The 13,107-nt window shown below is 41.6% G+C and overlaps 1 protein-coding gene and 1 pseudogene across 13 annotated transcripts in view; both read left to right on the plus strand.

Moving 5' to 3' along the window:
* evi5a (ecotropic viral integration site 5a) overlaps positions 1-13,107 on the plus strand; it is a 312,699-nt gene that overhangs the window by 128,516 nt on the left and 171,076 nt on the right. For all 13 annotated transcript variants that reach the window (XM_041207864.1, XM_041207860.1, XM_041207861.1 and 10 more), the window contains one exon: positions 2,767-2,907. In XM_041207864.1, coding sequence (XP_041063798.1) covers positions 2,767-2,907 — 141 coding nt within the window. The remainder of the gene's footprint in view (positions 1-2,766; positions 2,908-13,107) is intronic.
* On the plus strand, positions 5,018-5,360 carry LOC121289003 (annotated as a pseudogene).

A 13,107-nucleotide genomic window follows, 5' to 3' on the forward strand; every position in this document is an offset into this window, starting at 1 on the left:
TAATAGTGTGTTAGTTCAATGGATTGATTATTTCCCTTATCACAAATTAGCTTTATTTTTCTTCTTTTTAAGTTGAAGTCAAATGAAACTTTGCTGGAGCTAATGATTGAAGTGCAGCTATTACTCTTCTCATTTCCCCTACACCTTACTTTCAAGTTGTTATGCTGAAGTATTTCCTCTTATTTGTAGCAAATCTTTAATAGTTTTGTAAAGAACTTGTTTGCAACTTTGCTGTAAATAGTGAACAGAAGATATATCACTCCTTTTTACCTGCCTGTATGACCATTGTCATTTTAACAGAGGCTAGGCAGGACTACAATCATTCAGCTTGTATGAATAGTCAGGGATGTAGTTACTGGCAAAACATAACCAGAATGTACTCAACAGCTGGTGTTTTTTTCTTATTTTCAAAACCTCTCATTTTTGGGTACAGAAGTCATCATATAATTTAAATATGCTTCTTTTTGAAAGTTTGCACTCAATATCCTGTAAATGAGAACAAATTGTTAGACATAGATAATTCAAAACTATTCTATTTACAAGCATTGTTTTAACATTTTTGTGCAGTACTTTAAACCTTTTTAAGGGGGGTTGAATAACTATCTGTAGCATCCACCTTGTCAACCATGTAATAAAGCTTTATAGTATCCTGACAGCATTATGCATTGAATAGCAGTATATGGTTTGAACAAGCTTTGCTTATCTTGTAGTGAGCCAATATTCTTGTATGTTTTGACTGTGCTTCCAAAGATTTATAAGGGAGAATAGTACAATGCAATGTAACACCCTGGAGTAAATGGATTTGAAAGCATGCTGTTTTCCAGATCTCAACTGTGATTTGCAATGAACAGCTAAGTAGAAGGTCGTCATTACCCGATAAAAGTGAAGGATAATTAGTTTGTGTGTTGTGTATATATTTGCTTGTTTGTCTGAATTTCTTCATTAAGTATCCCAGAGTAGGTGTAGTGCTTGGATAACAGAATAAAGTATCTCTGCTTTTCTCCATCAATGTGCCTTAATCATCACCTCAGAAGAGTACCCCAATACTCCATTGTGACATTTTTCATTTCCCATAATAGCCACCCTGCAATCTCTAGCATGTAGAATGTGCCATTTGGTACCAGTTTTATGTCAGTGATGTAGACACTAGAACACAGGAACAGGAGCAAGCTAGAAGCCTGTGTTGTTTTGTTAACCATGTGTCACGTAGCTTTTAAATTCAAATATTTGCCATTCTTCTGTTATCTTCATCAGCAATCCCTTGTGTCATGTTATGAAAATTCTTCCTTGCCGATGGCTGGGTGAAAGTGAGATGTCAGTGTTGGCTGGGGGGTTTGCAGGTAGCTCATGAGCCCAACTTTGCTTGCAGGCTCTCCCACAGTAAGGACATTGGTTGTCGGATGATAAAGGTGGTGACAGATTGTTGGCTTGAACAGCTGCTCTACCTTTTTACCTTTCTCGCCATTCTCAGTGGCTCCTCTTGTTGATTGGAGGGTCTTGACACCATTTTTGATGATTGCCATTTTGGTCTGAATTGGGCTTCTGTTTCCCATGTGTTCATGTTATTAGGACAGATCGTCATGGAGACTTTGAGATTGTCTTTGAAATATTTCTTTTGACTCCTGCATGAATGGGCTCTCTGGTGTAGCTTTCAGTCAAGCACCTATTTGAGCAGTTTGAGTCGGGCATTCTGATGTCATGCCCCATCCACGTCAGCCGATGTGAAATTATGATGGCCTCGATACTTGACGTCCGTGTCTTGGAGGACACTCATGTTTGTTCCTTTTCCTCCCACTTCATTTGCAGGATGATGTTCTGGGGGGCTGGTATGAGTCCATAAGTTGTCCAAGCTTCAGCAGCATAGACAAGAGTAGGAGAACCACTGCCAAGAAGACTTTGAGTTTAGTGCAGGGTCTGATCTCACAATTCTCAAATAAAAACAAAATACTGTTAATGCTAGAACTCTGAAATAAAAACAAACTTCTGGAAAAATTTAGCAGGTCTGGAAGATCTGTGAAAGAGAAACTGTTAACAGTTTGAGTCAAAAATGAGTCTTTGGAGCTTAATTTTATGATTTTCAAACTCTGGTATGTAGTTTACCATAGACTGAGCTAACCCATTGAATTTGGTGGTAGACTTGTTTCATTGTCAGCTTTCTGGGGTAGATAGCTTTCAAGATATTGGAAGAGAGGGACATTCTCCAACACTTCACCATGAGTCTCAATTGAAGGCATTGGATTTGATACGTTTGGTTTGGTTTGGTAGAGGACTTTAATCATCCTGATACTGAGGGTAAGTTCCAGTCTTTCATAGGCTCCGGTGACTATGTCAACTGTTGTAGTTCTTCAGAGTGAGCATAAGCTTGTGCGTCATCAGCATACTATAGTTCTGTTAAAGAAGTGGTTGTTGTCTTTGTTTTGGCCTTCGACTGGTTGAGTTTGAAGAGATCAGCATCTGTGAGATAAGTTACTTTCACCCGGTGGTGGGCCTGTCAACAGCAAGACGCAGCACCGCTGCAAGAATGATTGTGAATAATGTTGGTGTAATAACACACTCCTGTTAGATGCCTGTTTTATCAGTGAAGCTGTCTGTAATTGCATGGTACAATTGTTCACATATTGTCATGTAGAAATGGTTGACCTTTGTACCTCCTGACTAAATATATATCTATCTGTTAGTGAATTCTGCATCACTGGGCTTTGGGGACTGTGCAATTCCAAATTCTGACATGACACTAAAAATTGTTTAAAATATCTCTAATAACAGAGAAACAGTTCCTTGCCTGATGAGAACAATGTGGCCAGGTTGCAAGAGGAGCTTATAGGGGCAAAGTTGAGAGAAGCAGAAGCACTAATGGGCCTGAAAGAACTTCGGCAGCAAGTTAAAGATTTGGACGATCACTGGCAGGTAAGATGGACCCGTATTGTAACTTTGCAAATGTTCACAAAAGCGTCTATAGGTTTTCTTGGGGGTGCTAAATCCCCAGTATTTTTGACTCACTCTATAAAAGTGTTATCTGGACTCTGCCATAACACAATGTAAAATATTTCACGATATTTGTTTAGATCTGTGGTTGGTTTATTTTGCATATTACTTTATCTTTCCACAGATTACAAATTCATATGCTGCAAATTGTACATTGTAATGTCAAATATCATAACATTAGCATTAAGTTCATTTATTGTCTCAGGAGAGATATAAGATTTTTTTCCCCAAGACTGTAGCAGCATGCCTTCAATTCCCAGTGTTTGTACCTCGGTGCAGCAGGCTGTTTGAATCACCGTGTTTTATCTCCACTTGGGAGATGGCAAATTTTGTTTTTTCCAGTTACACAACTTTCCACGAACAGCCACTAGCTGTTGTTCAACGCAGAGAGCGGGAGAGACTTCTGTTTAAAAAGGATGTGGAGAGCAAGGAGAGACTTCAGTTTAAAAAGGGCGTGGAGAGCGGTGGGGACTTCAGTTTGGGTACCTTGCTGGGGTCAGAGCGGAGTGGAGCGGACCTGCGGGAGACAGTCGGGAGCAGAGCAGCGCACTGTTTACTGTTTCAGCTGTTGGGAAGCTGTAGTCCAGCAAAGAGAAGAAAAAGCAACTGTGACGCCACAGGAAGCTAGTAAGTTTATTGGCTGGTATGTCCTCAGTCTAAGGGACAGTGTGTGAGAAACCAGCTTGGGACAGGTGAGTTAAGGTAGATCTATAAATAAAAAGAACTAAAACTTTAAAATAATAAACCAAAATTTGAAAACTTTAAAATTAAAATCAACCAGTAAAGATAAAAAAGCAATAAAAATAAAGTAATATAAACAAGCATCTCAAACACATACCTTGTAGTTAAGAATCATATAACTTTTAGTTGTCAGTGGTACTAGCATTCAATAAACAGTAATTGTAGCATATATAAAAAAGTATTTAAAGTAAATTAACTAATTAACAGTTAATGGTGGGACAGGTGTTATGTTGCAGCTGTGAGATGTGGAACTTTTGGACGTCAAGGCGATCCATGACAAACATGTCTGTAGGAAGTGTAAGCAGCTTGAGGAATTCCTGATCAGGATTATTGATCTGGAAGCCGAAATGCAGACAGTGCACAACATAAGGGAGGGGGAGAAATACTTGGATACTTTGTTCCAGAAGACAGTCACATCTCTTAGAAGAGGGTTATCTGTTTTGGTCAGCAGTGAGGAACAGGAGGATGTGACTGTCAGTGAGGCAGGTAATGGGACCGAGCAGACAGTAAGGGAGGAGCTGTCAAACAGGTTTGAAGTGCTCACAGTCTGTATGGATGAAAGCGAAGTCTGTAAGGTGGATGAGCTGGCTGGTCATGGCACTGTGGCACAGGAAGCCGTTCAAGCGAGGGGAGCAAAAAGGAATGTAAGGGTAGTAGGAGATAGTATCGTGAGGGAGATTGACACTGTTCTCTGAAGCAAAGAGCGAGAGTCCAGACGGCTGTGTTGCCTGCCCGGTGCCAGGGTTTGGGACATCTGCTCAAGGCTGAAGAGGAACTTGCAGTGGGAGGGGAAGGATCCAGTTGTTGTGGTCCATGTAGGTACCAATGACATAGGTAGAACAAGGAAAGAGGTTCTGCAAAGTCAGTACAGGGAGCTAGGTGCCAAACTAAGAAGCAGAACCTCAAAGGTAATAATCTCTCGATTACTACCTAAGCCACGTGCAAATTGGCATAGGGCAAATAAGATTAGAGTGATGAATGCATGGCTCAAAGACTGGTGTGGGAGAAGTGGGTTCTGGTTTGTGGGGCACTGGCATCAGTACTGGGGGAAGTGGGGGCTATACCGTTGGGACAGTTTACATCTGAACTGTGCCAGGACAAGCGTCCTTGCAAATTGTATAGCAGGTATGTAGAGAAGAATTTAAATTAAACAAGAGGGGCGAGGGATTGAGCTTGGGTAGAGGCAATTGAAGGTGTAGAGTCAAGACAGGAGAACAAAATAGTAATATGAGAAATGAGGGTTGGAGAATGACAGGAAGGGACAGAGAAATAAACTGGCCTCCCTGTAATGATGTGCGTGTCGGTGTTGTTGGTGCTCAGCCGCTTCTGTGAGGAATATGCGGCAGGGACTCTGCTCTGGATGAAGCTGCTGGACTTGTACCTGCTGTACATGGTGCTGAATGGAGTAGCTCGGTTCTTTTACTGCGCGCTGATTGGTACTTTCTCCTTCAACTCCCTTCCGCTTAGGATTCATCGCCTGTGTGGGGGCCTTCGTGCTGGCAGTTTGCTTGAGGATACAGATCAACCCTCAGAACAAGGGAGATTTCATTGGCATCTCACCTGAGGGAGCATTTGCAGGCTTCCTCTTTGCCAGAACCATTCTTCACCTAGTGGTGATCAACTTCATAGGTTGAGTGTACACATTGTTGTACAGAAGAAATGAGAGGGACCAGAACTCGTATTGCTGTTGCAATGGATCTGTTTGAACTTTGTTTACACATTGTTTTGTTCCACATATACGTATTTTAAAAAAACAGCCAAGACTACATGTTACAAAGGTAGCCAAAAGACAAAAGTGAAGGCTCTCTATCTGAATGTACGTAGCATTCATAACAAAGTAAATGAATTGGTGGCCCACGTTGAAGTAAATAAATATGACCTGATAGCAATTACAGAGACGTGGTTGCAGGATGACAAAAATTGGATCCTTAATATTGAAGGGTACATGACATTCAAGAAGAATAGGAAGCTAGGTAAAAGTGGAGGGGTAGAACTGTTATTCAAAGAGGGCATTGGAGCAATAGTTCGAGATGATCTTGGTTCTGGAGATCAGAATCGGTTTGGGTGGAGCTGAGGAATAGTAGGGGAAAAATGTCATTAGTTGGGTGGTCTACAGGCCCCCTAACAGTAGCCACACTGTAGGACAAAGTTTTCGAGAGAAAATATGTTGTGTTTGTGATAAAGGGACGGCAATAATCATGGGTGATTTTCATCTACACGTAAACTGGAAAGGTCAGATTGGCAGTAGTAGCCTGGATGAGGAATTCTTGGAATGCTTTTGGGATAACTTCTTAGAGCAGCATGTTCTGGAACCAACCAGAGAACAGGTTATATTAGATTTCGTATTGTGTAAAGTGACAGGATTAATTAATGACCTCAGAGTAAAGGCACCTCTAGGTAGCAGCGATCACAATATGATTGAATTTTACATCCAGTTTGAAAGGGCGAAGAGTGGGTCTAAGACTAGTATCTTAAACTTACATGAGGGCAACTATGTGGGGATGAAAGCTGAACTAGCTGAAGTGAACTGGGAAACTAGGCTGGAGGACAGATCAATAGAGAAGCAGTGGCAGACATTTAAGGGGACATTTCAGAGTATTCCGAATAAGAACATTCCTACTATAAAGAAAAATTCTAAGGGGAGAACCCACTATTTGTGGTTAACTAAAAAAGTTAAGGAAAACATCGAACTTAAGGAAAAAGCATACACCTCCGCAAAGATGAGTAGCAGGACAGATGATTGGATAGCATATAAAGAATGGCAGAGAATGACTAAAAGGTTAATCAGGAGAAAGAGTATGAGAGGAAGCTAGCTAGAAATGTAAGGACGGATAGCAAAAGTTTCTACAGGTACTTAAAAAACAAAAGAGTAAATAAAGTGTGTGTTCTCTAGAGAGTGACCAGTGGGCAGTTAACAGTAGATAATAAGGAAACGGTGGAAGAGATGAAGAAATATTTTGCTTCTGTGTTCACTATAGAGGATACAAAAAGCATTCCAGTAACAGCTGTAAATCAGGAGTTGAATGGGTGAAAAGAACTTGGTGAAATTGAAATCACTAGGGAAACGGCATTGAGCAAATTGTTGGAGGGCTGCAGGCTGGGCAAGTCTCTGGGTCCTGATGGACTACATCCTAGGGTCTTTAAAGAGGTGGCTAATGAGGTAGTCGATGCGCTGGTGTTAATTTTCCAAAATTCACTAGATTCTGGAAAGGTTCCATCAGATTGGAAAGTAGCAAATATAACTCCTCTATTCAAGAAGGGAGGGAGGCAGAAAACAGGAAACTGTAGGCCAGTTAGCTTGACCTCTGTTGTGGGGAAGTTATTAGAATCGATCATTCAGGAGGTTATAGCTGGGCACTTAGAAGAACTCAAGGCAATTAGGAAGAGTCAGCATAGTTTTGTGAAAGGAAAATAATGTTTAACTAATTTCTTGGAGTTTTTTTGAAGGAGTGACATCGCAGTGGATAAAGGGGAGCCTGTAGACGTACTGTACTTGGATTTCCAGAAGGCATTTGATAAGGTGCCACATCAAAGATTATTACATAACCTAAAAGTATATGGTGTAGTGGGTAACATATTAGCATGGATAGAAGATTGGCTGGCTGGCAGAAAGCAGAGGGTATGCATAATTGGTCTCTTTCTGATTGGCAGGATGTGATGAGTGGTGTCCCACAGGTCTCTGTACTGGTGCCTCAACTTTTTACGATTTACATCAATGGCTTAGATGAGGGATGAAAACATGGTAGCTAAATTTCCAGATGACACAAAGATAGGTAGGAAAGTATATAGTGAAGAGGACATGAGGTTGCAGATGGATATAGATAGGTTGAGTGAGTGGGCAACAATCTGGCAAATGGAGTTTAATGTGGGAAAATGCAAAGTTGTTCACTTTGGCAGGGAGAACAAAAAAGCAGAGTATTACTTAAATGGAGAACAGCTGCATAATTCTGAGGTGCAGCGAGACCTAGGTGTACTCGTACTTGAGTCACAAAAAGTTAGGATGCGGCACAATGAGTAATGCAGGCTAGTGGAATGCTACCCTTTATTAAGAGAGGGATTGAACATAAAAGTAAGACGTTATGCTTCAGTTTATACAGGGTATTGGTGAGACCACACCTCGAATACTGTGTGCAGTTTTGGCCTCCTTATTTAAGGAAGGATGTAAATGCATTGGAGGCGGTTCAATGGGGGTTTACTAGGTTGATACCTCGAATGAGTGGATTGTCTCATATGGAAAGGTTGGACAGGCTGGGCTTGTTTCTACTGGAGCTTAGAAGAATGAGGGGTAATTTGATTGAAGTGTACAAGATCCTGGACAGCCTTGACAAGGCGGATGTCGAGAGGATGTTTCCTCTTATGGGTGAGTTCAGAACTAGGGGGCACTGTTTTAAAATTAGGGGTCGCCCTTTTTAGGACAGAGATGAGGAGAATTTTTTTCACTAAGGGTTGTATGACTTTGGAACTCTCTGCCTCAGAAGGTGGTGGAGGTGGGGTCATTGAACATTTTAAAGGCAGAGGTATATAGATTCTTTTTAGGCAAGGGAATCAAAGGTTATTGGGGTTAGATGGGAATGTGGAAATCGAAATACAAGATGATCAGCCATGATCTTATTGAATGGCAAAGCAGGCTCGAGGGGCCGAATGGTCAATTCCTGTTCCTATTTCTTATGTCCTTGAATTTATACTTTGCTCCTTCTGTCCTATAAGGGGAAGGGAAGATCACCCAAAGCTAGCACTCCCAAGATGACTACAGATACAGTGTGTAAATTGGAACAGACAAACAAAGCTTTTGATAAATGTCAGGTTCATAACTTAATAGAAAGAAAGTGGAATACAATACTGGGGAGAGTGCTAAAAGGAAATAAGCTAGTGCATGCGAATAGATTAATAGATGAAATAAAAAGGGAACACAGGGCACTTTTATAAATGTTTACATAGGCAGTCAGTTTAACGTTGGTGATAGGGAAACTATTAGAGAAATTAATCCAGGACAAAATTAATTAGCACCTGGAAAAATATGGACAAGTTAATGAAAGGCAGCAAGGATTTGTTAGTAGCAAATTGTATTTGACTAACCTGATTGAGTACTTTGAAATAACGGAGAGAATTTTGATGATGTAATGGAGAGAGTTGATGAGGATAGTGTAGTTATTGTGCATAAGGACTTCCAAAAGGCATTTGATGAAGCACATTGAAGCTCATGGGATTAATGGAGCTGTGGGACAGCCAACAGAGAATAGTGATGAATACCTATGAAGTTGATCACCACTAGATGAAGAATGAAGACAGGCAAAATAACCTAAATGGCAGAATATTAGAGGAGAAGCTGGAATAGAGAGACCTGGGGTGTGCATTCAGAAGCCTTTAAAGGTGGCCAGAAAAATTGAGAAGTTTGTTAAAAAGGCTTGGAGGTTTTTTTGCCTTTATAAATAGAGGCACGGAATACAAAAGTAGGGAAGTTATGTTAACAAAAGCAAAATACTGCAGATGCTGGGAGCAAAATACTGGAAATACTCAGGTCTGGCAGCATCTGTGGAGAGAGAAACAGAGTTAATGTTTTGAGTTGAATGTGTCCTCAGAACTGAAGGAAGGTAGAAATGTGATGGATTTTATGCTGTTGGAAGGGTGAGGGGAGAAAGTTTAAAAAAGAGGTTTGGGACAGGGTAGAGGGTGAGAGAGATTAAATGACAATAATGTCATAGAACAAAAAGCAAAGGGAGTAGTAATGGTTGTAACAAAGAAACAAAGCATTTTTCCAGAGTATAAATGGCAAAATAATGAAAGCAAAAACATGAAAAACAAGATTCAGACTGGCACATGACCAAAAAAAAGATTGGGGTGACAGAGTTCATGATTTGAAATTGTTGAACTCAGCTTGCGTTGAGTTTCATTGGAACATTTGCAGGAAGCAATGTAAGCATGAGAGCAAGGTGGTGAATTAAAATTGCAAGCAACCGGAAGCTCATTGTTATAGAGTCATAGAGGCCTACAGCACAGATAAAGGCCCTTTGGCCCATCGAGACTGCGCCAGTCAAACAAGTAGCTAACTATTCTAATCCCATTTTCCAGCACTAGGCCCATAGCCTTGTATGCCATGGCATCGCAAGTGCACATCTAAATACTTCTTAAATGTTATGAGGGTTTCTGCCTCTACCACCCTTTCAGACAGTGAGTTCCAGATTCCCACCACCCTTTGGGTGAAAAAAACTCTTCCTCACATCCCTCTAAACCTCCTGCCCCTTATCTTAAATCTATGCCCCCTGGTTATTGATCCCTCTACCAAGGGGAAAAGTTCCTTCCTGTCTACCCTATCTATACCCCTCGTAATTTTATGCACCTCAATCTTGTCCCCCCCTCAATCTCCTCTGCTCCATTGAAAATAACCCCAGTCTATCCAATCTCTCCTCATAACTAAAACTCTCCAGCCCAGGCAATATCCTGGTAAATCTCCTCTGCACTCTCTCTGATGCAATCACATCCTTCCTATAATGCGGATTCCAGAACTGCTTGCAATACTCTAGCTGTGGCCTAACCAGCATTTTATACAGTTCCAGCTTAACCTCCCTGCTCTTATATTCTATGCCTCGTCTAATAAAGGCAAACAAAGCAATTAAGGCATTGTCTGGGAAAAGGGGAAAGCTGTACAGTGGTAAATGTTGGGTAGCTGTAAAAATCAGTGTGTTTTAATCACATCATTCTAGTAAATACCTTTAAAACTATATATATTTTATATATATTGGTTAGCCTGTTGCAATTGCGGTAAACCTACAAGAGTCAGAGATAAGTGAAAAGAAAAATAAGCATCAGTAACATTTTGAATGCCATACGAAACCTAGAATATGCTTCTTTATGAATAGACAGCTTCAATGTTCATATAAGTAACCATGGGTGGAATCTTGCTTGTGGACTTAGTGGAGGAGCTCTGCAAAGCAGTCACCCAATCTGTATTTGGTCCCTCCATGGAGAGGAATCCACATTCTGAGCAGTGACTACGATATACTAATTTGAAAGAAGTTCAAGTAAATCACTGCTTCCATCTGGGAGAAGCATTTGGGGCCTAGGCTGGAAATTACGTTAAATCTTTATAAAGCACTGTTTAGGCCCCATCTGGAGCATCGTGCCTAATTCTGGGCACCACACTTTAGGAAGAATGTCAAGACATTGGTGAGAATACAGAAGTGATTCACAAGAATTGTGCCAGGGATCAAAGACTTAAGTTATGTGGAGAGTCTAGAGAAAGTGTAGTTGTTCTCTTTCAGGTCGAGGAGACTACAGGGAGATTTGATTGAGGTGCTCAAAATCATTAAATGTTTTGATAGACTAAATGAGGAGGAACTATGCCAGAAGGGTCAGTAACCAGAAAAGATAGATTTAAGGTAACAGGCAAAACCAGAGGTGACATGAAAACAAGTAACAAGTTATGATGCTCTGAAATCCCTGAAAGGGTGATCAAAGCAGGCTCAGTAATAGCTTTTAAAAGGGATTGGATAAATATTGAAGTGGAAACATTTGTGGGGCACTCTCTCATTTCTCTCTCTCTCTTTCTTTCTTTTTGGGGAGTCAGGAGGTACAATAATTGCCGCAGGATTCCTAGCCTCTGACCTGCTCTTGTAGCCGCAGTATTTATATGGCTAATCCAGTTTAGTTTCTTGGTCAATGGTAACCCCCAGGGTGGTGTTAGTGGAGAATTCAGCAATGGTAATGCCATTGAATGTCAAAGGGCGATGGTTAGATTCTCTCTTGTTGGAGATGGTCGTTGCCTGGCACTTCTGTGGCATGAATGTTACTTGCTACTTGTCATACCAAGCCTGGATATTGTCCAGATCTTGCTGCATTTGGACATGGACTACTTCAGTATCTGAGGAGTTGCAAATGGTGCTGAACATTGTGCAATCAACAGCAAACACCTCCACTTCTGACCTTATGATGGAAGGAAGGTCATTGATGAAGGAGCTGAAGATGTTTGAACCTAGGACACTATCCTGAGGAACTCCTGCAGCAATGTCCTGGAACTGAGATGATTGACCTCCAACAGCCACAGCCATCTTCCTTTGTACTAGGTATGACTTCAACCAGTAGAGAGTTTTCTCCCAGCTCCCATTGACTCCAGTTTTGCAAGGGCCCCTTGATGCCACACTCAGTCAACTGTTGCCTTGATGTCAAGGGTTGTCATTCTCACCTCACCTCTGGAGTTAAGCTCTTTAGTCCATGTTTGAACCAAGGCTGTAATGAGACCAGGACCTGAGTGGCCCTAGCAGAACCCAAACTGAGTGTCAGCAAGCAGGTTATTGCGAAGCAAGTGTCACCTGATAGCACTGTTGATGACCCCTTCCATCACTTTACTGATGATCATCCACTTGGCACTTCTGGCTGAAGATTATTGCAAATGTTTCAGCCTTACCTTTTGCTCTGTTGTGCTGCTGCTGATGGCTTCCCCCATCATTGAGGATGGAGATATTTGTGGAGCCTCCTCCTCCAGTGAGCTGTTTAATTGTCCACTGCCATTCATGACTAGTGTGGCGGGACTGCAGAGCCTAGACCTGATCCATTGGTGGTGGGATTGCTTGGGTCTGTCTATCACTTGTTGCTTATGCTGTTTGACATGCAAATTGTCCTGTGTGGTAGCTTCACCAAATTGACACCTCCATTTTTATGTATGCCTGGTGCTGTCTCTGGCTGTTGCTTGACTAGACTGTGAGACCGCTCTCCCACTTTTGACACAAGACCCCAGATGTTAGTGAGGAGGACCTTGCAGGGTCGACAGGGCTGAAGTTTGCTGTTGTTGTTTCTGATGCCTAGTTCGATGCCGCGTGGTCCATCCGGTTTCATTCCTTGGTTGAGACCTTTTAGCGGTTTGATATAAGTGAGTGGCTAGCTTGCTAGGCCATTTATGGGGGCATTTAAGAGTCAACCATATTGGTGTGGATCTGGAGTCATGTAGACTAGACCAGGTAAGGACAGCAGATTTCCTTCCCTACAGGACATTAATGAACCAGATGAGTTTTTATGATGATTGACAATGGTTTCATGGTCATCATTAGACTTCTAATTCCAGATTTCTATTGAATTCAAATTCCACCATCTGCTGTGGTGGGATTTGAACCCAGCTCCCCAGAGCAATTCCCTGGGTCTCTGGATTACTAGTCTAGTCCACTACAGCACCATCTCCCCTAATGAAGGGATTAATCGTGAGGGTGAAAGTTTAAAATTTGAGGACTGGAGGAACAAGGAACAAGTAAGTCAGTGAATTCAGGGCTAGTTTTTGGGCAACTTGTTGCAGAATAGGATCACAGAATAGTTATGGTGCAGAAGGAGGCCATTCAGTCCACCATGTGTGCACCGGCTCACCAGATGAGCATTATGACTCTGCCATTCTCTTGC

Source organism: Carcharodon carcharias, chromosome 16, assembly GCF_017639515.1.
Source record: "Carcharodon carcharias isolate sCarCar2 chromosome 16, sCarCar2.pri, whole genome shotgun sequence".
Taxonomy (NCBI): domain Eukaryota; kingdom Metazoa; phylum Chordata; class Chondrichthyes; order Lamniformes; family Lamnidae; genus Carcharodon; species Carcharodon carcharias.